General features: G+C 47.1%; 1 protein-coding gene across 5 annotated transcripts in view; it reads right to left on the minus strand.

The window, feature by feature from the left end:
- LRSAM1 (leucine rich repeat and sterile alpha motif containing 1) overlaps positions 1-20,650 on the minus strand; it is a 45,870-nt gene that overhangs the window by 24,919 nt on the left and 301 nt on the right. For 2 of the 5 annotated variants that reach the window (XM_068553847.1, XM_068553844.1), the window contains exons 2-12: positions 20,227-20,382; positions 18,484-18,587; positions 18,128-18,184; positions 17,576-17,620; positions 15,762-15,839; positions 14,547-14,615; positions 12,681-12,765; positions 11,562-11,683; positions 10,560-10,650; positions 4,132-4,262; positions 94-123 (exon numbers count right to left, since the gene is read on the minus strand). In XM_068553847.1, the coding sequence (XP_068409948.1) occupies positions 94-123; positions 4,132-4,262; positions 10,560-10,650; positions 11,562-11,683; positions 12,681-12,765; positions 14,547-14,615; positions 15,762-15,839; positions 17,576-17,620; positions 18,128-18,184; positions 18,484-18,555 (780 nt within the window). In that variant the 5' untranslated portion in view covers positions 18,556-18,587; positions 20,227-20,382. Of the gene's footprint in view, positions 1-93; positions 124-4,131; positions 4,263-10,559; positions 10,651-11,561; positions 11,684-12,680; positions 12,766-14,546; positions 14,616-15,761; positions 15,840-17,575; positions 17,621-18,127; positions 18,185-18,483; positions 18,588-19,851; positions 19,888-20,226; positions 20,459-20,650 lie in introns of all 5 variants that reach the window. The other 3 variants (XM_068553848.1, XM_068553845.1, XM_068553846.1) reach the window with 3 other exon arrangements.

Below are 20,650 nucleotides of genomic sequence, written 5' to 3' on the forward strand. Positions count from 1 at the left end.
GAGCCAGGAAGAACTTGTTTTCTCAAATCTTTTATAATAGTTGAGATGTTTAATGAGAAGAAAAGTGACAGAGGACAAAAGGCATTTTCTTACCTTCCTCTTCTCATAGTCTGAGAACCTATTCTGGGAGGAAAAAAAGAGAGTGGGGTCAAGAGAAGGTGGGCAGCAGCGGTCCTCACTGGACAGAGTCCCCGGGGCAGCCTGACACCACTCAGATTTGCAGGCGCATCCAGAGGACTGCATCAGAGGGTTGGGGCGGGTGGGATGAGGGGGATGCTTGTTTGATAAAGGGTTCCAGATGGTTCTGGTGGACACGAGGGTTGAGAACCACTGGGCTTGGCCCACTGTAGGAAGGTCTTCAAGGCAGTTCTGTTGATGCAGCACTGAGAAGGCATGGTGCTCCGAAAAGGAGACCAAGAATGGGTATCTGATTCCCTTGTATGTCTGCACAACACACCTGCAAGTACCCAGCTCCAGCCACCAAAACACTTACAAATGCCCAGAGGTGTGTGCTCAAGTTCCTGAGGAATTGTTCAAAAGAGTGAAAGCACTGGAAATAGCTCAAATGTCCATCACAATGCGATGACTTCAATAAGTCGTGGTTCATCCACACAATGGATCATTACACAACTGTCAAACGATGGGGCGAATGAGGGTGTAGCTAGAGGAGGATGTCTGCCATCTTTCACTGTGGGTGCAGCATGGTTCCACTCGTGTAAAAACACCACCATCAAAGCTCAAGTCTGAGCTTTGTGGTTGTTGAGACAAAAGCTACAAAGGAGGTTCATTAATCAGCTCATGGCGATTCCTCCAGGGGGTGGGACTGCAGGGTAGGAGGGGTGACATTCACTTCATCTGTTTCTGTATTGTTTAGATTTACAACAAGGCGCGTGAACTAGTTTTGTAATCAAACATTAGCATGCGTGCGTGCACACACACTTTTTTTTTTTTTTTAAGCAGCCCTTCTATTTAGTCGTGTGGCTCTGAGACCAGGATCAGTGTCTGTCTGAGCTGTAAAAGCAGCATCCTATAAAGAAATAAAAAATTTTCCTCCTACCTCAGCATAGGAAAACTCTTAAGTTAATCTTTAATTATACAAATAACATCTGAATATATTCTCCTGTAAAAAACCCATGCATATAAAAGTACCCATTGGGACTTCCCTGGTGGCGCAGTGGTTAAGAATCTGCCTGCCAAGGCAGGGGGACACGGGTTCGAGCCCTGGTTTGGGAAGATCTCACAGGCCGCGGAGCAACTAAGCCCACGAGCCACAACTACTGAGCCTGCGCTCTAGAGCCTGCAAGCCACAGCTACCGAAGCCCGCGCGCCTAGAGCCCGTGCTCCACAACAAGAGAAGCCACCGCAATGAGAAGCCCGCACACTGCAACGTAGGGTAGCCCCCGCTCGTCTCAACTAGAGAAAGCCCGCGCGCAGCAGCGAAGACCCAACGCAGCCAAAATAAATAAATTAATAAATAAATTTATAAAAAATAAAAAAATAAGAAGTACCCATTGACCACTCCTGGGCCTAATCCTGATTCCCTCCCAACCCCCCTCCATGCTCCCCATGCCCCGCCCCCATGTAAACATCATTATCAGACCCAAGCCCATGCAGCTACTTACATACAATTTGTGCCTTTGTAAAAATACATATTTGTATGTGCGTGCATATATATATAAGCATTTTTTAATGAAGATATAATTTACATACTGTAAAATCCATCCTTTTGGAGAAATGTACAGCTCTATGAGTTTTGACAATTGCATACAGTATTGTAATCATCACTACCATCAAGATGTAGACCAGTCCCATAACCCCCTAAATTCCCTTGTGCCCCTGTCATCAAACCCTCCTCTCACTCCCAGTCACTGGCAATTACTGATCTGTTTTCTTATGTATTTGAACCTCCTTTTAAAACATAAAAATGGAAATATATTATTGAATATTTTCATTGTGTTCAAGTTGTCCTTTTCACTTATCCACCTGTCCTGTGACCCAAGTCTAAATAGATCTTTCTCACCGTATGAATAGGACATGTCAGTTCAGCCTCTTCCCACTGATAGACATCTTGGGGGCTGCCAATACTTCACTACTATAAGTAAGGCTGCAACGAACATTCCTCTGAGTGTCTCTTTGTGCAAGTGTTTCTCTGGGGTATATACTGAGAAATGGAACTTCTGGATTGTGGGCTGTGCCCATTTGAAATGTTGACATATTTTGTCAAGTTATCTTCAACAGTGGGGATACTGATTTCCATTCTCAAGACCAATTTATGGGGCCACTGTTTCCCCACACTCTGGCTAATAGAAATTATCATAGTGAAATCTGTGCCAATCTGAGGAGGAAAATGGCATTTCATTGTTTTAATTGACCTGTTCCTAACTACTAGTGAAGCTGGGCATTTTTTCATACTTATTGATCATTTGTACTATTTTATTCTGTAAAGTACCTATTGATATATCTTTGGTCTATTTCTTCTCTTAGGATGGTTTTCTGTTTCATATTGATTCCAAAGAGTTCTTTGTATGTTCAGTCTGCTAACCCTTCATCAGAAATATATGTTGCAAATACTTTGAGAGCATAAATTGACACAATTTTCCTGGACAGTAATCTCCTCCCTCTCGAATTCTCACTGAGCTGTCAGAGGAAGCGTAACCCTACAAAAGCCTTCACAGCAGTGCTGGAATACGGGGAAGGGTGGCATCAGGGAACCAGAGAATAATCAAAAAAAAAAAAAAAAAAAAAATCACTGGAAGATATAAAGCCCAACTGGCTACAGCTGGTGCCCCCCTTCCCAGCCATCGGAGGCCCTGGTTTGTGGGCCTCCGGGGCAGGGGGGAAGCAGACAGGTGGGGGGCAGAGGCAGTTTCTGAACTTCCTCCTCCATTCCTGACCTACGCTAGTTCACCCCCAGGGACCCGGGAAGGCCACTGTCCCGAAGCTCCATCCAGCAGGGAGACACACAGTAAACAAATCCTCTTCCATGTAATTCTTCTTGTAATTTAGAGCTGTGATTGTAACGGAGCAGGGCCCTAGGGTACCTTCCCAGGACAGATTCTGCCCCTCCCCGCCCATAATGTCCTCCACCTGCCCCTTGTCTGTAGAGAAACTTTAGCCAAAGAAGAAACTTAACCAGAGAAATGAGAAAATACACAAGCAAAGGAAAACAGTCAAGCAAGGCAAAATAAGAATAATTTAGCCATTAAACAAAGTCAAGGACCTTTAGTTCCTCCTCAAGGGCTATAGATAACATTCTGAGCCACGTCCTTTGAGCTGTTTTGCAGATACTGAAACTGCCACAGGTGGAAGAAATTAACTACATGATGACCAGACTGTAGCCATGACAAACTGCTCCCTCTCACACAATTCCAGGAATTAATCTCAAGGAAATGGGAACAAACTGACCCTGGAGTTAAAGATTAACTGTACCTAAAACAATCAAGATGATGCTGATGAGGCCGCCACCCGACCAACTTCAAGGTGACTGTCAGAGCTGCTCTGCACTTAGCCCCCCCCTTCTGCCTATACACCCCTGAAACTCCCCTTTAAAAGCTCTTGCCCCCTGATTGACAGTGGAGAGTTGGTTCCTTGGGACACGAATCCACCTTCCTCCCAGGATTGCCAGCTTCCCCAATACAGCTATCTTTCCTTTTACCCAACACTTGTCTCTCAGTACTGGATTCCTGAACGACGAGCAGCTGAACCTGAGTTCAGCAGCATAGGTGCTCCCGAGGAAATGCACGGGGCATTCTGAGCACATACACAGACCTGAACTGGGCTGCTGTGTCAGGGATGGCTTACTCAGAGGACGCGATGTTTCAACTAGGAACTGAAGGATGAGACTGAGTTATTAGGAGAAGATGGGTGGGGAGAATTCCAGCAGAGGGGTTCAAAGGCCCCGAGGGGTTCAGGGACAGAGCGGAGCACGGCAAGGCTGTTGCTGGTGAGCTAGTGGGGTGAGGCCACCAAGGAAGCCTTGTGAAAGCTTCTAAGCACACGGGTTTGAAGGGAGGTGCATTCTAGCTTGATGGAAGAATCCGGGGGCTGACGCTCTGAACGTCTCCCCAGTGCCCAGAGCGCCTGTGTACTCCCTGCCCCAACTCCACACGCCAGCAATTAGGTGCGCCTTACCTGCCATTCTACCTCCTCGCAGGAGAATCTGTCCGTGGGCCCATTGGGGCTGTCCCGGGAGTTCTCGGCTCCATCTTGCTCCAGGACTGGCAGCAGGTACTGAGAAGGGGGGTAGTATTCCAGCCCTGACGCTGCAAGAGACGGACACCAGCTGACCAGGAGGGAGGAGACAACCTCGGAACCCAGAACAGTCTGCTCCTGCCACTCTCACCCACCACCCCGCCCCTGCCGGCATCCTGTCCCGCCCTCGCCTTAGTCCACTGCGCCCTCTGCTAGACGCTGAGCCCTCCTACACTGCTCACAGCCCTAACGCCTGGGCCTTAAATGTGGCAAGAGCTCAATAAGCATCAGCTGAGTGAATAAATACTACCCCCCCCGCCCCCCCCCCCCACCTGCCTCTTCACCATCCAAGTGAGAATGAGATGATGGAAAAAGCCTGAACTTAGTAAAGAAGCCTGGGTCCAAGACCCAGCTTTACCCATAATTTCCTGTGTATGGGCAAGATGCTTGCCTTCTCTGGCCCTGTGTAGTGTCCTTCTGCATCATCTGAAAGGATTCATAATCTTTGCCCATTCTACCTTATTCTTGCTGACTTGTAGGTGCTCTTTACATATTGTAGTTAATAACCTTGGGTCTATAATATATGTTGCAACTATCTTCTTCCAGTTGTTAACTTGTCTCTTTAACTTTGATGATAGTATCCTTTTGAGGTAAAGTTGTTTAGATTTTAATGTAGTCAAAGTCACCTTTCTTCCCCTACCAAAGGATATAAATAGGCAATTCACAAGAAATACTAAAAATGGGCAGTAGACATATGAAAAAATATTCAAATAATCAAGGAAATTACATTAAAGTAATAATAGGCTCTCTTGTTTACCCATCAGATTAGAAGACTTTTAAAGATCTCACCAAGCATTAGCCAGGTTGTGGGGAAGAAGAGTCCTCTCAGATACTCCTCATGGAATGTAAACTGATGTAACCTCTTCAGAGGCAACACAGAGTGCTTGTCCCTCCTTCACCTACCAACCCTACTATTGCCTGCCAGAGAGGTGTGGGGTAAAACATTCATTCCAGGGGAAAACTCGAAATAACTTCCATACATAAGCGATGGGGCTCCGCCATGTGAAATACTCTACAGCAGTTTACAACAAGGCAGATCCACACATTCTGGGATAGGAAAAGGCCCAAGACCTATTCTTGAGTGAAAAAAGCAGGGCATAGAATCACCTAGTATGACATCTTCTGTGGGGGTTTTTTCTTTTATGTTTTTAAAAGAGTGAAACCAACAATTTTACGTACATACATATACCTGCTACACAGTTTAAACAAATTGAAGGATTTTTTTTTTTTCGGTTGCACTGCTTGGCTTGTGGGATCTTGGTTCCCCAACCAGGGAATGAACCCAGGCCCCAGCAGTGAAAGCGCCAAGTCCTAACCACTGGACCGCCAGGGAAGTCCCCGGGTTATTTTTTAAACTGTATAGTAGGTATACATATATTCACTGCTTTATTCCTTACGTCTTTCGTACACCTACTATTGCATAACTTTAAAATCTTTTAAAATAAACGGTTTGGTCTAGCTCAACCATTCGCCGGGGTACCCATTACAATCACCTGCTGCTCAAAGATTAATTTGGTAGATACATGGCCTGATTAGCTGTTGTGTGATGCATGTGTAACTTCTCTTTCCTTTTTAACTGCAGTATAACATACACACAGAAAAGAACACAAAATCTTCATGAACAGCTTGATGAATGTTTAAAAGTGAACACACTCTCAGAAGCAGGAATCAGGGCTGGTTCAGAGCTCAGGTGCTGATGAAAGTGCATGTTCCTTTGCGTCTGGCTTCTCTCACTCCACACATGTCCGTGAGCTCATCCAGCTTGTTGAGCACAGCAGCAGCTTGTTCTTTCTGGTTGCTGTGTGGTGCTCATTTGTGAGTACAAAACAGCTTACCACTCTACTACGTTACGAATAGTCCTGCTATGAGTATTTCCATACGTAGCTTTGGGCATTTGTTCATACGCATTTCTCTCTTGGGCACCTACCGAGGTGTGGAGCCGATGGGTCATAGGGTATTTGAATGTTCAGCTTGAGTAGATACTGACAATAATTTTCTGAAGTCTTTTCGGGTTCATGCTCCCACCGGCAGAGTATGGAAGCTCCAGCTGCTCCGCATCTTCCCAATTCTTGGTATTGACAGATTAACTTTGGCCATGTTAGTGGGTGTCTTAGGGTTTAAGTATTTCTTTGCAGTCTTTTTAAAAAAAACTAATTAATTAATTTATTTATTTTTGGCTGCATTGGGTCTTCATTGCTGCACGTGGGCTTTCTCTAGTTGCGGTGAGCGGGGGCTACTCTTTGTTGTGGTACGTGGGCTTCTCATTGCAGTGGCTTCTCTTGTTGCGGAGCACAGGCTCTAGGCACACGGGCTTTAGTAGTTGTGGCACCTGGGCTCTGTAGTTGTGGCTCGCAGGCTCTAGAGCGCAGGCTCAGTAGTTGTGGCGCACGAGCTTAGTTGCTCCATGGCATGTGGGATCTTCCCGGACCAGGGCTCGAACCCATGTCCCCTGCCTCGGCAGGTGGATTCTTAACCACTATGCCACCAGGGAAGTCCTCTGCAGTCTTAATTTGCGTTTTTAAAAATAGATCTTTATTGGAGTATAATTGCTTCACAATACTGTGTTAGTTTCTGTTGCACAACAAAGCAAATCAGCCATATGCATACACATGTCCCCATATCCCCTTCCTCTTGAGCCTCCCGCCCATCCTCCCTATCCCACCCCTCTAGGTCATCGCAAAGCACCGAGCCGATCTTCCTGTGCTATGCTGCTGCTTCCCACCAGCCAACTATTTTACACTCGGTAGTGTATATATGTCGATGCTACTCTCACTTCATCCCAGCTTTGCCCTCCCACCCCATGTCATCAAGTCCATTCTCTATGTCTACCTCTTTATTCCTGCCCTGCAACAACTAGGTTCATCAGTACTTTTTTTTTTTTTTTTAAGCTTCCATATATATGCGTTAGCATACGGTATTTGTTTTTCTCTTTCTGACTTACTTCACACTGTATGACACTCTACTCCATCCACCTCACTACAAATAACTCAATTTTGTTTCTTTTTATGGCTGAGTAATATTCCATTGTACATATGTGCCACATCTTCCTTATCCATTCATCTGTTGATGGACATTTAGGTTGATTCCATGTCCTGGCTGTTGTAAATAGTGCTGCAATGAACATTGTGGTGCATGTCTCTTTTTGAATTATGGTTTTCTCAGGGTATATGCTCAGTAGTGGGATTGCTGGGTCGTATGGTAGTTCTATTTTTAGTTTTTTAAGGAAACTCCATACTGTTTTCCATAGTGGTTGTATCAATGTACATTCCCACCAACAGTGTAGGAGGGTTCCCTTTTCACCACGCCCTTTCCAGCATTTATTGATTCTAGCTTTTTTGATAATGGCCATTCTGACCGGCGTGAGGTGATACCTCATTGTAGTTTTGATTTGCATTTCTCTAATAATTAGTGATGTTGAGCATCTTTTCATGTGCCTCTTGGCCATCTGTATGTCTTCCTTGGTGAAATGTCTATTTAGGTCTTCCACCCATTTTTTTTTTTTAACATCTTTATTGGAGTATAATTGCTTTACAATGGTGTGTTAGTTTCTGCTGTATAACAAAGTGAATCAGCTATACATAAACATATATCCCCATAACTCCTCCCTCTTGTTCCACCCATTTTTTAACTGGATTGTTTGTTTTCTTGATATTGAGCTCCATGAGCTGTTTGTATATTTTGCAGATTAATCCTTTGTCTGTTGTTTCATTTGTAAATATTTTCTCCCATTCTGAGGGTTGTCCTTTTGTCTTGTTTATGGTTTCCTTTGCTGTGCAAAAGCTTTTAAGTTTAATTAAGTCCCATTTGTTTGTTTTTGTTTTTATTTCTGTTACTCTAGGAGGTGGGTCAAAAAAGATCTTGCTGTGGTTTATGTAAAGAGTGTTTTTCCTATGTTTTCCTCTAAGAGTTTTATAGTGTCTGGTCTTATATTTAAGTCTTTAATCCATTTGGAGTTTATTTTTGTGTACAGTGTTAGGTAGTGTTCTAATTTCATTCTTTTACATGTAAGCTGTCCAGTTCTCCCAGCACCACTTATTGAAGAGGCTGTCTTTTCTCCATTGTATGTTCTTGCCTCCTTTGTCATAAATTAGGTGCCCATACGTGTGTGGGTTTGTCTCTGGGCAGTCTATCCTGTACCATTGATATATATTTCTGTTTCTGTGCCAGTACCATACTGTCTGGATTACTGTAGCTTTGTAGTATAGTCTGAAGTCCGGGAGCCTGATTCCTCCAGCTCCGTTTTTCTTTCTCAAGATTGCTTTGGCTATTCGGGGTCTTTTGTGTTTCCATGCGAATTGCAAGATTTTTTGTTCTAATTCTGTGAAGAATGCCATTGGTAGTTTGATAGGGATTGCACTGAATCTGTAGATTGCTTTGGGTAGTATAGTCATTTTCACAATATTGATTCTTCCAATCCAAGAACATGGTATATTTCTCCATTTGTTCATGTCATCTTTGATTTCTTTCATCAGTGTTTTATAGTTTTCTGAGTACAAGTCTTTCGCCTCCTTAGGCAGGTTTATTCCTAGGTATTTTATTCTTTTTGCTGCAATGGTAAATGGGAGTGTTTCCTTAATTTCTCTTTCTGCTTTTTTGTTGTTGGTGTATAGGAATGCCAGAGATTTCTGTGCATTAATTTTGTATCCTGCAACCTCACCAAACTCATTGATTAGTTCTAGTAGTTTTCTGGTGGCATCTTTAGGATTTTCTATGTATAGTATCATGTCATTGGCAAACAGTGACAGTTTTACTTCTTCTTTTCCAATTTGGATTCCTTTTATTTCTTTTCCTTCTCTGACTGCTGTGGCTAGGACTTCCAAAACTATGTTGAATAAGAGTGGTGAGAGTAGACATCCTTGTCTTGTTCCTGATCTTAGTGGAAATGCTTTCAGTTTTTCACCACTGAGTACGATGCTTGTTGTGGGTTTGTCATATATGGCCTTTATTATGTTGACGTAGGTTCCCTCTATGCCCATTTTCTGGAGAGTTTTTATCATAAATTGGTGTTGAATTTTGTCAAAAGCTTTTTCTGCATCTATTGAGATGATCATATGGTTTTTAGTCCTTAATTTGTTAATGTGGTGTATCACATTGATTGATCTGAGTATATTGAAGAATCCTTGCATCCCTGGGTTAATCTGCATTTTTTTTAATTGACTAAAGCGATGTTGAGCACTTTTTTCAGATACTATTGGCCCTCTGGATATTCTCTTCTATAAAATTCCGATTCAAGTCTTTTGACAACAGCTTTTCCTTATTGATCTGTAGAAGTTCTTTTTATCTCCTAGGAATAAGTCCTTTGTTGGATATGTATGCATTGCAGATATCAACTCCAACTTTATGGCTTGGCTTTTCTTTCCCCATATGGTGTTTTTTGAAGAGAAGAAGTTTTTGATTTAATGAAATCTAATCTATCAGTCTTTTATGGTTAGTGCTGCCTGTCTAAGGAAGAGGTTAATGTTCTTTTTTTTCCCATATGAATATCCAATTGATTCAGAATTGTTTATTGAAAAGACCCTTGCTTTTCCTTCTCATTGCTTTGCAATGGCACCTCTGTCATAAATCAGATGACCATATGTATGCAAGTCTTGGCCATGTTCTAAAATTTCCACAGGTGGACAAGAGCCCCTAATTAAGAACATCCAGGCTGACAGGAGGTAACTGGGTACACTGCTTTCCCCTCCTGGCACCCAGTCCAGGGGTGGCCCTGGGTTCTAGCCACTCCTCCAAGTCCAACCCACGGTGATCTCTCTCCTGGACGACCCCAGTGAATTCCTAACTGGTCCCCGTCCTTGCTTCCTCCAATCCCTCCTCTTTACTGCAGCTGGAGTGGTCTTGTAAAAAGCAAATCTGATCAAATCCCTTTCCTGTTTGATACCGGCCGGGTGCCCTCTCCAGCCTCGTCTGTTCCTCCCGCCTCTACTTTTGCGCCCAGCCACTTGGCCTTCTCTCTGTCATGCTTCCCACTCCCCCGCCCCTCCAGGCCCTTCAACATGCACCTCCTTCTGCCAGGAACATCCTTCTCTCTTTTCTAATCATCCCTCAGGTTTCAGTCGAGCCACTTTCTTGGAAAGACCTTCCCCAAGGGCCCAGACTAAACCAGACGCCCCGTTCTACTCTCTTGTAGCCACGATCGGTAATCGTACTTCCTAGTGTGACGCTCTGCTTTGCCTGTTTCTCCTGCCAGATCTGGAGAGCTCTGAGCAGGCAGGGACCGTGGCCTCCCCCAGTCACCTGGCTGGCGCAGAGCAGTCCCGGGGTCATGTCTGGTGCTTACTGAGTGAAGGAGGCAGGCTGCCTGGCTTTACCTTTGCAAAGGAACTGCTGAATGGCCTCCGTGCCGGCGCCGCACACCTCCTGTGGGGGGTAGACCATGGATGACGCGTCCAGGCTCAGAGTCTGCAGACACAAGGGGACCCCTCTTTATATGTCGTTCACTTCACTGCTCAACACGATCAAGATGTAACGTCTTTAAAGAGGTAATCAAGTTTGAAACGAAGACACCTGTCTGGGCCCTAATCCAGTATCAACTGGTGTCCTTAAAAGATGAGGAAATTAGGACATAAGACACATACTGAGGGAGGACGATGTGAGGACACAGGGAGAAGACAGCCGTCCACAAGCCAAGGAGAGAGGCCTCAGTAGAAACCAACCCTGCCGAGACCTTGATCTTGGACTTCCAGCCTCCAGGAATGTGAGAGAAGAAAAGTCTATTGTTTAAGCTCCCCAGCCTGGAGTGCTTCGTTAGGGTAGCCCTGGGAGACTAACACAGTGTCCCCGGTGCTCACCTTCCCCTGCCCACTACCCCCTGCTCTGATGAATCTCAGTTTCTGCAGCTCCAAGCTGAGGCCACTCCCTCCCTGACGGCGCCCGGGCTCTTTATGCCCTGGACCCTCCAGGCACATCAGCTTCCCCGCTCTTCTCTTAACGTGTCCTGGGCTTTCCCACCTCCTGCCTTTTCCCGAACTGTTTCCTCCACCTGGAATGCTCTCGTTACCCGTGTCTATTTCTCCAAAGCTTTTTCCTCTTTCAAGGTCTGGCTCAAATACCATGTCTTTCGTAGAATGTTAATTAACCCCGTCAGGATTTGGCAATATCTCTTCACTCTAGAAATCTGCTTTTCTGCCTCCATCATGGCAGCAAAAGTCACATAATTACAACGGTTCACACTTCAGGCTCTGTGAACCCCTGAGGATGTTGAGATCTCTGTGACCCCAGAACCCTGTGACCAGGGCAGGCCTCCAGGAATGTGGGAGGGGAGCGGTGGGAAGGCCAGGTAGGACCACAGGTGAGAACATCTCGCCACCTACCTCCAGGGTTCGAACGTGCGCCAGCATCTGCGGCAACCTCTGAATCTCGCTTTCACTGATGTCGAGAGTACGCAGGCTCCGAAGCTCCCCCAAGGTGTCTGGAAGCTCCTTCAGCCTATTGTCTGGAGGGATCCCAATGGCACAGCTCAGCACCCCAAAATCCCTTCACCATCTTCCTGCCTGACTCCCGTGAGGACTCAGGGAGGAGGGTGCCCCCCTCTGAGCCTGGGGCATGTGCCAGGGCCTGGAACCTGAGGCTCCATAAGGAAAATCACGGCAGTGGAGTTTCAGTGACCTGGGTTCAAGTTCCCATTCCACCACTTATTAGCTGAGTGACTTTGGAAAACTGACGGCCTCCCTGGACCACAGTTTCCTCATCTGTAAAATGCGGATGATAATACTATTTGGCCTCATAGGAATATTGAGGGATTCAATGAGATTATGCATATGAGGTGCTCAGCACAGTGCCTATCACATAGTAAGTGATTAGTAAGTTGGGTACCATTATTTTTATCATTGTTTATATGTTACAAATGGGTAAACTGGGGCATTCTGTACAGAAAGTGCTTAAGGCCAACAAGAAATGAAAGAGTTGGGGGTACGGGGACGCACGCATTAGAATCTCGGCTCTGTCACTATCGTACTGGGTGGTCTGGAGCAAGTCACTGCTCTCTGAGCTTTGTTTTCCTCACGTGTAAATTGGGGATAAGATCTCCTTCCTCTCCCTACCTCAGGGACTTGTCATGAGGCTCACAGCACCGCTGAATTTGGAAGTGCTCTTCAGTGGCGGGAAGCGCTATTCAGAATCACTCTCGCCCAGTCAGTCCACCACTGTTCTAAACACCAACGACTGAGCCTCGGGGGCCTAGCTGTCAACATTGTCTGCCCCCCTCCCTGTGAGGCCCTGGCTCGGAGGAGTCACAGGAACCCTCCAGGTGCCCTGTCTCTGGTTACCATGAAGACAGATGGACTAAACAGGAAGTCAGACAGTTTAGAGTGACACCTGGGGGCTGGCTGCCCTCGTGCTCAATGGTTCTCAGGAAGAGCACCCTGTGGATGCCGGCTGGGTCAGCCCAGAGCTGACCAAGGGTTACATGGACAGGGCTTCCTGGCCCCTACCTTTTACGTTGAGGGTCTGCAGCTGGATCAGGTTCCCAATGGAACGTGGGAGATACGTCAGTTGATTCCTTTCCACGTTCAAGACCTAAGAAAGAGGGAAAAATGGCATGAGAACGTGCACACACAGACAACAGTGTCTACCCTGCTTCAGGCCAGGCGTCATCCGGGCACCACACACACCTCTTTATCTCCTGACAGCCCTGTGAGGAAGATAAAGATTGTTATGATCCCATTTGAGAGATGGGAAAACTGAGGCTCAGAGCAGTGAAGTCATGTGTCCAGGAGGGCAAAGCCAGACATTAAACCTAGTTCTTGCTGAGGTTGTATCATTTATATTGACCACAAAATAGCCAACAATGGCCCCACAATCAGGGCAGGAGGAAGAAGGAGACGAGCAGATTCAGGGATCCAGGTGAGGCAGCACTTGATGAGGCCTAGTTATCCCAGTGTTAGCAGAAGGAAGCTGAGCTGCATAAAGGCAATGGGATCTTCCCAAGGCGTCAAGGCCGGTAGCTGGTGGTGCCGGGATTGAAATCTGGGCTCACTGGATCCCGAAGGCCACACTCCCTCCAGGATGGGGCATCATGAGGTGAGCGAGGCTGACAGGATGACACACGAGGAAGCCATTAAAAATAGATATGATGGAAAAGAAAGCACATTAAAAATAATGTGGCAGATGAATAATTGATGAACCAAAGGATGGTTACGAGTTATTATCAGGTATCCAAAGGTTACAAAACAGTGAATACAGCAATTCTACAAAAATATATATACGTAAACAATTCCCAGAAGATCCTACACCCAGGTATTCATTGTGTCTCTCTCTCAGTGGGGGCAGTTACTACTATTCAGCCACATGTTCTCCATGTGACCCTGGGCAAGTTACAGTCATCCCTCTGGACCCGTTCTCTCTTCTGTAAATGTGATAACAGCACCCACCTCGCAGGGTAGTTCATTCAAGTCATCCTGAGTCTCCTCCATGTGGGAGGCAGTGCGCTAGGTGAGGACGCTGCCCGCACAGAGATGACAGTTCAGGAGGGGAGCCAGCTGAGCATGACTAGTAATTACAGGCTGCAATCAGTGCTCTCAGGGAAATACGCGGGTTGAGACAGAGGCGAACAAGATGGATCCACCTAGATGGGGAGGTCGGGGAGGACTCGCAGGGACATTTGGGCCGAGACGGAGGAAGAGCCACTCGGGCAGAAGGAAGAGCCGTGTGGAGAGGCCCTGCCGGGGGTGGAGCGCAGAGGGCCGGAGGGTTTTAGGAGTTGAGTGCCGACAGTGGAGGGGAGAGAGAAGGAAAGGAGGCTGGGAAGACAGGAGGGCCCAGCATACAGGGTCTGATGGGGCACAGTGAAGAGAAGGGATTTTAATCTGAGTGTGAAGGACAGCGCGTCTTCCTCTGTGAACCGGGGATGACGCTAACACCTGCCTCACAGAGTGGCTGTGAGGAATCACTCAATCGACAGCGCGAGCGAAACGCTTAGCTTGGTGCTGGCATGCAGTGAACGCTCAGTAAATGCAGGGGCTGCCACTGACGAGGAGCAGAAGTGACGTGCTGAGTCAGAGTGCTGAACTCATCATTTGGAAAAGGGGGACTCTCTGGGTGCTCTTTTTCTTTAAAGTTGCGGAAGCTCATGATGAAATCCCAAAATCACATGCCAAAAATATGGTGGAGAGATGCCCACAGCCCAGACTGCTATGTTGACGCCATCACTGGGCATCTCAAGAGCAAAGGGGGAGGAGCCGGTGGCACCAAGTGCAGCCCTGGCTAGATAGAGTGCTACCAGAACATTCCAGGTCTGTGTGGCTGCCATTTCTAACTTAGGTGGTCAGAGGTGGGTTTTCTGTTTCCTGAAGCCATACCTGGAGGGCTGTCAGCTGCCCTATATCATCAGGAAGGGCTGTCAGCTGATTATCATGAAGATCCAGAACCTGCGGAAGGGGAACAAGTTTAACACCTAGAAGTCACCAGCTGAGAAAGGCCCTCTGATTTCAGGCTCCAGAGAGACAAGGGTGAGGTGGGGCAGGGGTGCCCGATGCCTCTGGTGTTGAAAGCAGGAACACCAACCCTTCCTCCCCAACGAAATGATCATTCCATCTCATTTCCTTTTTAAAAGTATCATACCATTTCATTCTCTTATTTATCAAACATTTATTTTTACTGTTGAGTGAAAAAAGTAAGCTATGAAACAGTATGCATAGATATTCACGTTAAAAACGCCTCGTGGTATAAATATATATTTGCATAGTAAAATACTACCAAATATGCAATAAAATATTGATAGTAGTTCCCTAGAGTGTGAAATTGTATGTTTTTCCTTATGCTTAACTGTATTTCCTAATGTTTTTAACAATGAAAATGAGCAAAAAATAGGATATATATATATGTGTGTGTGTGCACATACGTACTATAAAATGCATATGAAATATATACATAAACATAAACACTTTTTAATGTTATCTTTTTTCTGATTATAAAAATAATGCACGTTGGACCAGAAAAATGAAGAGAAGTAAAAACGACCCCTAATCCCTGCACACCATCATGAGCCATAAAAACCACTTTGATGCCTGCGCTGCCAGTCTTTTCTCCCAGTGTGTACACCCACTGCCACAGCTTATGTTCCTGTGGAACCACCCTGGGGTCTCACCTCACATATACTGTGACTATATCCCAGTCCTTGTCCTGGGGGAGCTGACAGTCAGGAGGGAGGTGCCCCAGCTCACCAAGCTTTCACGCACTGGCCACACAACACCTGGCGTCCCTCCCATTCCTTCCTGTTTGGGCCCATTGGTCTCCCTGCTCTCTGCCAGCTCACTTGCTATGAGCTTATGGTTTGCCTTTCCACCTAGCTCCCTAAGGGCAGGGCCTGTGGCTGGTTCTCTTTGCAACTGCACCCCACACAAAGCACAGACAAGGTGCCCGATAAAACATGCTGACTAAACCCCAGAGTCACCATGGCACTAGGCACGTCTGGCATAGACTCTGACAGAGGGCACGTGAAGGGAGCAGGGATGCTGGCTGCCACCTAGAACACCACGCCGAGTCCCCGACGCCTGGGAGAAGGGCCCCAGTACCTTGATGGTGGCGAGACTCAGGAGGCTGCAGGATTTAGGAAGCAGGGAAGTGAGGTGATTCGTGTGGACAATCAACACCTGTGTGGAAAAGAGTTTTGACATGTTGGGCTGAAGAAGAGCAGCAGGGAGGGAAGGCCGGAGGCGGGGCAGCCAGCTCAGCACAGGCTGCTAGTGGCCCCGCCCTGCCCAGTTCTCTGCTCTTGCAGATGTCACAACGGATGTCTCCAAATGTGGAACCAGATGACCTTAAAATCTGGAATTTCCAGGGTGAAAGGGACCTTAGAGGTCTAATTCTACCTTCCATCCCGAGAAGGCATCCCCGTGCAGCTGACCTGATCTTAACCTCCCTCAGCCTCAGTGTCTTCTTGTGGAAAATAAAGAATAATAAATTCCTGTCTGAGGGCTGCCATTGATGGTTAACAAGCTAACAGACAAAAACCACTTAGCCCAGGGCTGGCACGTGGTCCAGCGCTCAATCCGAGTCATCTATTGCTGTTTTTGTTAGGCGGCAACCCCTGCATGGATACTGCCAGTGTCAAGGAGCTCACTACTCTGTTGCTATGGAACACATTTTCCCTACCTTCATCTAGATACTTCGTTTAGAATACTCTTACCTATCTGCATTCAAGTCTGCAATGCCTTTCTGAAAAATCATTCATTCCACTCTTAATCTCCCCTGGGTGACCAGAATGAAATGAGTGTAGTTTTTATTATTATTATTTAATTAAATAAATAAATAAATAAATAAATTTATTTATTTTTGGGGCTTCCCTGGTGGCGCAGTGGTTGAGAATCTGCCTGCTAATGCAGGGGACACGGGTTCGCGCCCTGGTCTGGGAAGATCCCACATGCCACAGAGCAACTGGGCCCGTGAGCCACAACTACTGAGCCTGCGCGTCTGGAGCCTGTGGTCTGCAACAAGAGAGACCACGATAGTGAGAGGCCCGTGCACCACGATGAAGAGTGGCCCCCGCTTGCCGCAACTAGAGAAAGCCCTAGCACAGAAACGAAGACCCAACATAGCAATCCATCAATCAATCAATAAATCTTTAAAAAAAAAATTTATTTTTGGCCGCATTGGGTCTTCGTTGCTGCACGCAGGCTTTCTCTAGTTGTGGCGAGCTGGGGCTACTCTTCATTGCGGTGCGTAGGCTTCTCATTGCGGTGGCTTCTCTTGCTGCAGAGCATGGGCTCTAGGCGCGCGGGCTTCAGTAGTTGTGGCTCGCGGGCTCAGTAGTTGTGGCTCATGGGATCTAGAGCGCCGGTGCAGTAGTTGTGGTGCACAGGCTTAGGTGCTCTGTGGCATGTAGGATCTTCCCGGACCAGGGCTCGAATCCACGTCCCCTGCATTGGCAGGTGGATTCTTAACCACTGCGCCACCAGGGAAGTCCCGTAGTTTTTATTATTAATAACAATGCGGTTACTCAGTGTCTACTATGTGGTAGGCATTATACTCGGGGCATTTATATCTCTTTCTACCTGCCTACCTATCTCACTTGTAATTCTAATAAAAGCTCTGTGAGAGTAGAACTACGGATGTCTTCATTTCAGATGTCTTCTCAGATGAAGAAACGGAGATGTAGGAGCCTAAGGAAGTTGCCCAATTCAGGAGGGGCGAAGCCAGGACTGCAAAGCCAGAGCTGCCTGATGCCAAAGCCTGCTCTCCTGTGAACACACCTGCTGCAGACTGAAAGGGTGCGATTCAGAGAGAAGGCGGATGTCTGTGCCAGGAAGACAACTCTTAGAATTCCCACCTGATTGCAAACAAGCAAACAAGCAATAAATAATTCTCTGAAAATGAAGATCCGTCTCACCTTTTTCTGCAGAACTTTGCATGTTGCAAAAGCCCCAAACGGAATCTAAGATAAGATAAAGAAGAATCAGTGCCTCCCCTCCTGCCAGTTTTTAACTTGTGTTCTGAGTGGCACACGCGTTGGGGAGAGACAGGGCAGGAGGTGAATAAGTCTAAGCCTGGGGAAAGCTGGGAGGAACGCTGCTCGGGTGGTCAGCCCTCCCTTCCAATCAGCTATCGGGTGACTGCCTGCCCACCCACCACCCCACCCCCATCAGGAACGCTATGAGAGGCAAAAGAAAGATCTCTGATGCTTGGCAGAGAATCCCAGGCTCTCCCAGTGCCCTAGGAATCTGTGAGTACATTTTCTAGAGTCTGGGACTCTTGAAGACTATGTTGAAGCCAAAAGATCATCTCAATTCTCTCGGACAAGAACAAAATATAAGGAAACACCTCTTGACAGGAGCTTCTGGCCTTTTAAAAGCCTCAGTCCACATCTATCTTTCCTAGGGATACGTGATCTAAGAAAGAAAGGCAGACAAAAATTCACAGGCAAACCACCACCCCAGTTTACCTCTGAGAGCTCACATTTAGAGATGTCAAGAATGTCATCTGCCCCAGCTTCTTTTGCCTAGGGATAAAAAGAGTTAAAAAAAGAGGGTCCATCCTTCCAGAGTGGACAAATCAGGCAAAGAGACATAGGATTAAGGGGCTTCAAGAGATCACAGACACCATCTGGTTCAACTAGTCCATTTTGAAGGTGGACCAATGATCTCTGCTTTAATGGGGCTTGAGGTCCAGCAGGGAAGGGCATGAACGAGTAATGAGAAGTGTGATCGGCTTATGGAGGGCAAGTGCAGTGTGGAGCCCTGTTGCATGGGGCAGAGGTGGTGATGGGGATGGACTCAGAGGAAATCCATTTTCCCTCACCAGACACATCTGGTACTCCAGCCGTTTCCGAGCCTCCTCACTGGGTTTCCGCTTCCGGAAGAAGAGTGGCATCCTTCCTTTCTCCTAGAGCAATCTTCACAACACTAGGGCATAGGAGAGAAGTTAGGGCCTGGGGACTCTGTCACAGGTCCCCAGCACCCAGGACAGGTAGCACAGTAACACAGAGCATGTAGCTGATCTGCTGGACTATATGTTCCTTGTGGGCAGGGCTGTGTCCATCTTGACCATCAATCTGTGCCCTGAGCCTGGCACAGCAGGTGCTCAATACTCTTTGCTCTTTGTTGACTAAAAATAAGCAGCAGTATGTGGAAAGAGCACAACAGCAAGCCAGATGACCTGGGTTTGAGCCCACATTTGCCCCTGACCCACTGTGAGACCCTGGCATACCCTTTCCCTATTCTGGGCCCCCATCTCTCCTCCACGTTAGACAAGGGGGTTGACTTGGAGAAGTTTCCTCAGGTCCTTCCCAAGGATGCTCCTTGAGGACTCTAACAGACTTGGCTGATGAATCCCTTGTAGGCCCTGAAAGACTATCAGAGTGGCATCAGCAAACCAAACACTGCATGGCTTTAGCCAGCCCTGACCTTGATCCTGGGGAACTCAACTACATCATAACCAAAGAGATTTCTGAGCTAAATAAAAATTCAACAGCAATCCTCAGGCATCTTGCCGCTCTCACAGTTATTATTCCATTTGATTCTCACCACAGCCCTCTTTATAGTAACAAAACTGATGCTCATCAAGTTCAGCGATCTGGTTATACAGCCTGGATTGCAGCAAAACCAGTCTGGAACTCTGCTCTTTCAAGTCCCGATCCTGTGGAGTTTGCCCAACTCCTTGGTGCTTCAGTAACTCAGCACACATTAAGTATACCGTCCTGAACTCAGAAGCCAGGTGCTCACTGCCTGCCCGGTACCAGAAAATATCAGATTTGATATGGGACAGCGATGGGCCAGGAAGCAACCATACAGGGAAGCTTATGGTTAACAGCATGGGCTTTGGGATGAAATAGAATTTTTTTCTTTTTTGTTTTTTCTTTGTTTAACTGGTTTTGAATCCCAGATCTGTCACCCACCAACCATGTCCCCTTGGTTCATCTCTCTGAGCCTCAGTCTCCTCATCTGTAAAGTGTGAGTAATAATGTTACCAACACTTGGTTCTATTTGGATCCAGTGATTTCCATATTTGCAAAGCCCATAGCACAGTACCTGGCACATGATGAGTGCCCAATAAATGTTAACCACGTAGCACCACACATCTAACAAACATTTATTCAGGGCCTACTACAGCTGAAGGATCTAGGGAGAAAGGGGCCAGGGAGAAGATGTAGTTGAAGAAGACACACACCCATTCCTCAGCGGGAGGCGTAGAGATCACAGGTCCCTGCCAATAGAGGCGAAGGCTGTCTGGGGAGCTGGCCAAGCCTGCAGAGCTGGCTCAGGCTCCTCTTGTCACCCCACCTGTCTGCAGGGATGGGGAATGATCTAAAAACAGCCCTCCACCATCTCTCCCTGATGACCAGCTCTTAACCTCCTGCTCCCCAATGACTAACTTTCCCTCACCTCCTCCCCAACAGCCACCTCTCCTCCATTCCTCCTAGAAGATCAGCTCTTCCCGACCTGCTCCCGGATGTCCACGCCTCATCCATCCCCTCCCCCGACGTCCAGCCCAGATAGGAAGAGCCACACCCTCCTCCCCTGGCTGGGGCGGGCAGTGCCCAACCTTGCTTTGCGGATACACAGGTCTCCGACGTTCGTTCCCTCTGGTGGACCTCAAGGCAGGCCGATCACTCGCAGGTCTTGGTCATGGATGCCGGGTGACAGACCACCCGGCACAGGCCCGGCGGAGCCACAGCCTGCTCTCCTCCAAACGCAGGAACTGGGGACCGAAACTCAGAATCTCAGAAAGTCATGCAGACCAGGATGACGAAGTCTGAGACCGAAGACCGCATAGTCTTAGAATTAAGAGTTGGACCGGATTTAGACTCTAATAAAATTGTTTTAATAGCTAAAATGCCCACATCACGAGGGAGTTAGAAGGGGGTAGGGGATCGCCGTGGCCGTGGGGTCTCGGAATGCTAGTGCGGACCCTCAGGAGAGGGGCGGGGTTCTGGCATAGAGTGACAGGGACTATGGGGTGACCCTCA

The sequence above is a fragment of the Eschrichtius robustus genome, chromosome 10 (genome assembly GCF_028021215.1).
Source record: "Eschrichtius robustus isolate mEscRob2 chromosome 10, mEscRob2.pri, whole genome shotgun sequence".
NCBI classification, from domain to species: Eukaryota; Metazoa; Chordata; class Mammalia; order Artiodactyla; family Eschrichtiidae; genus Eschrichtius; species Eschrichtius robustus.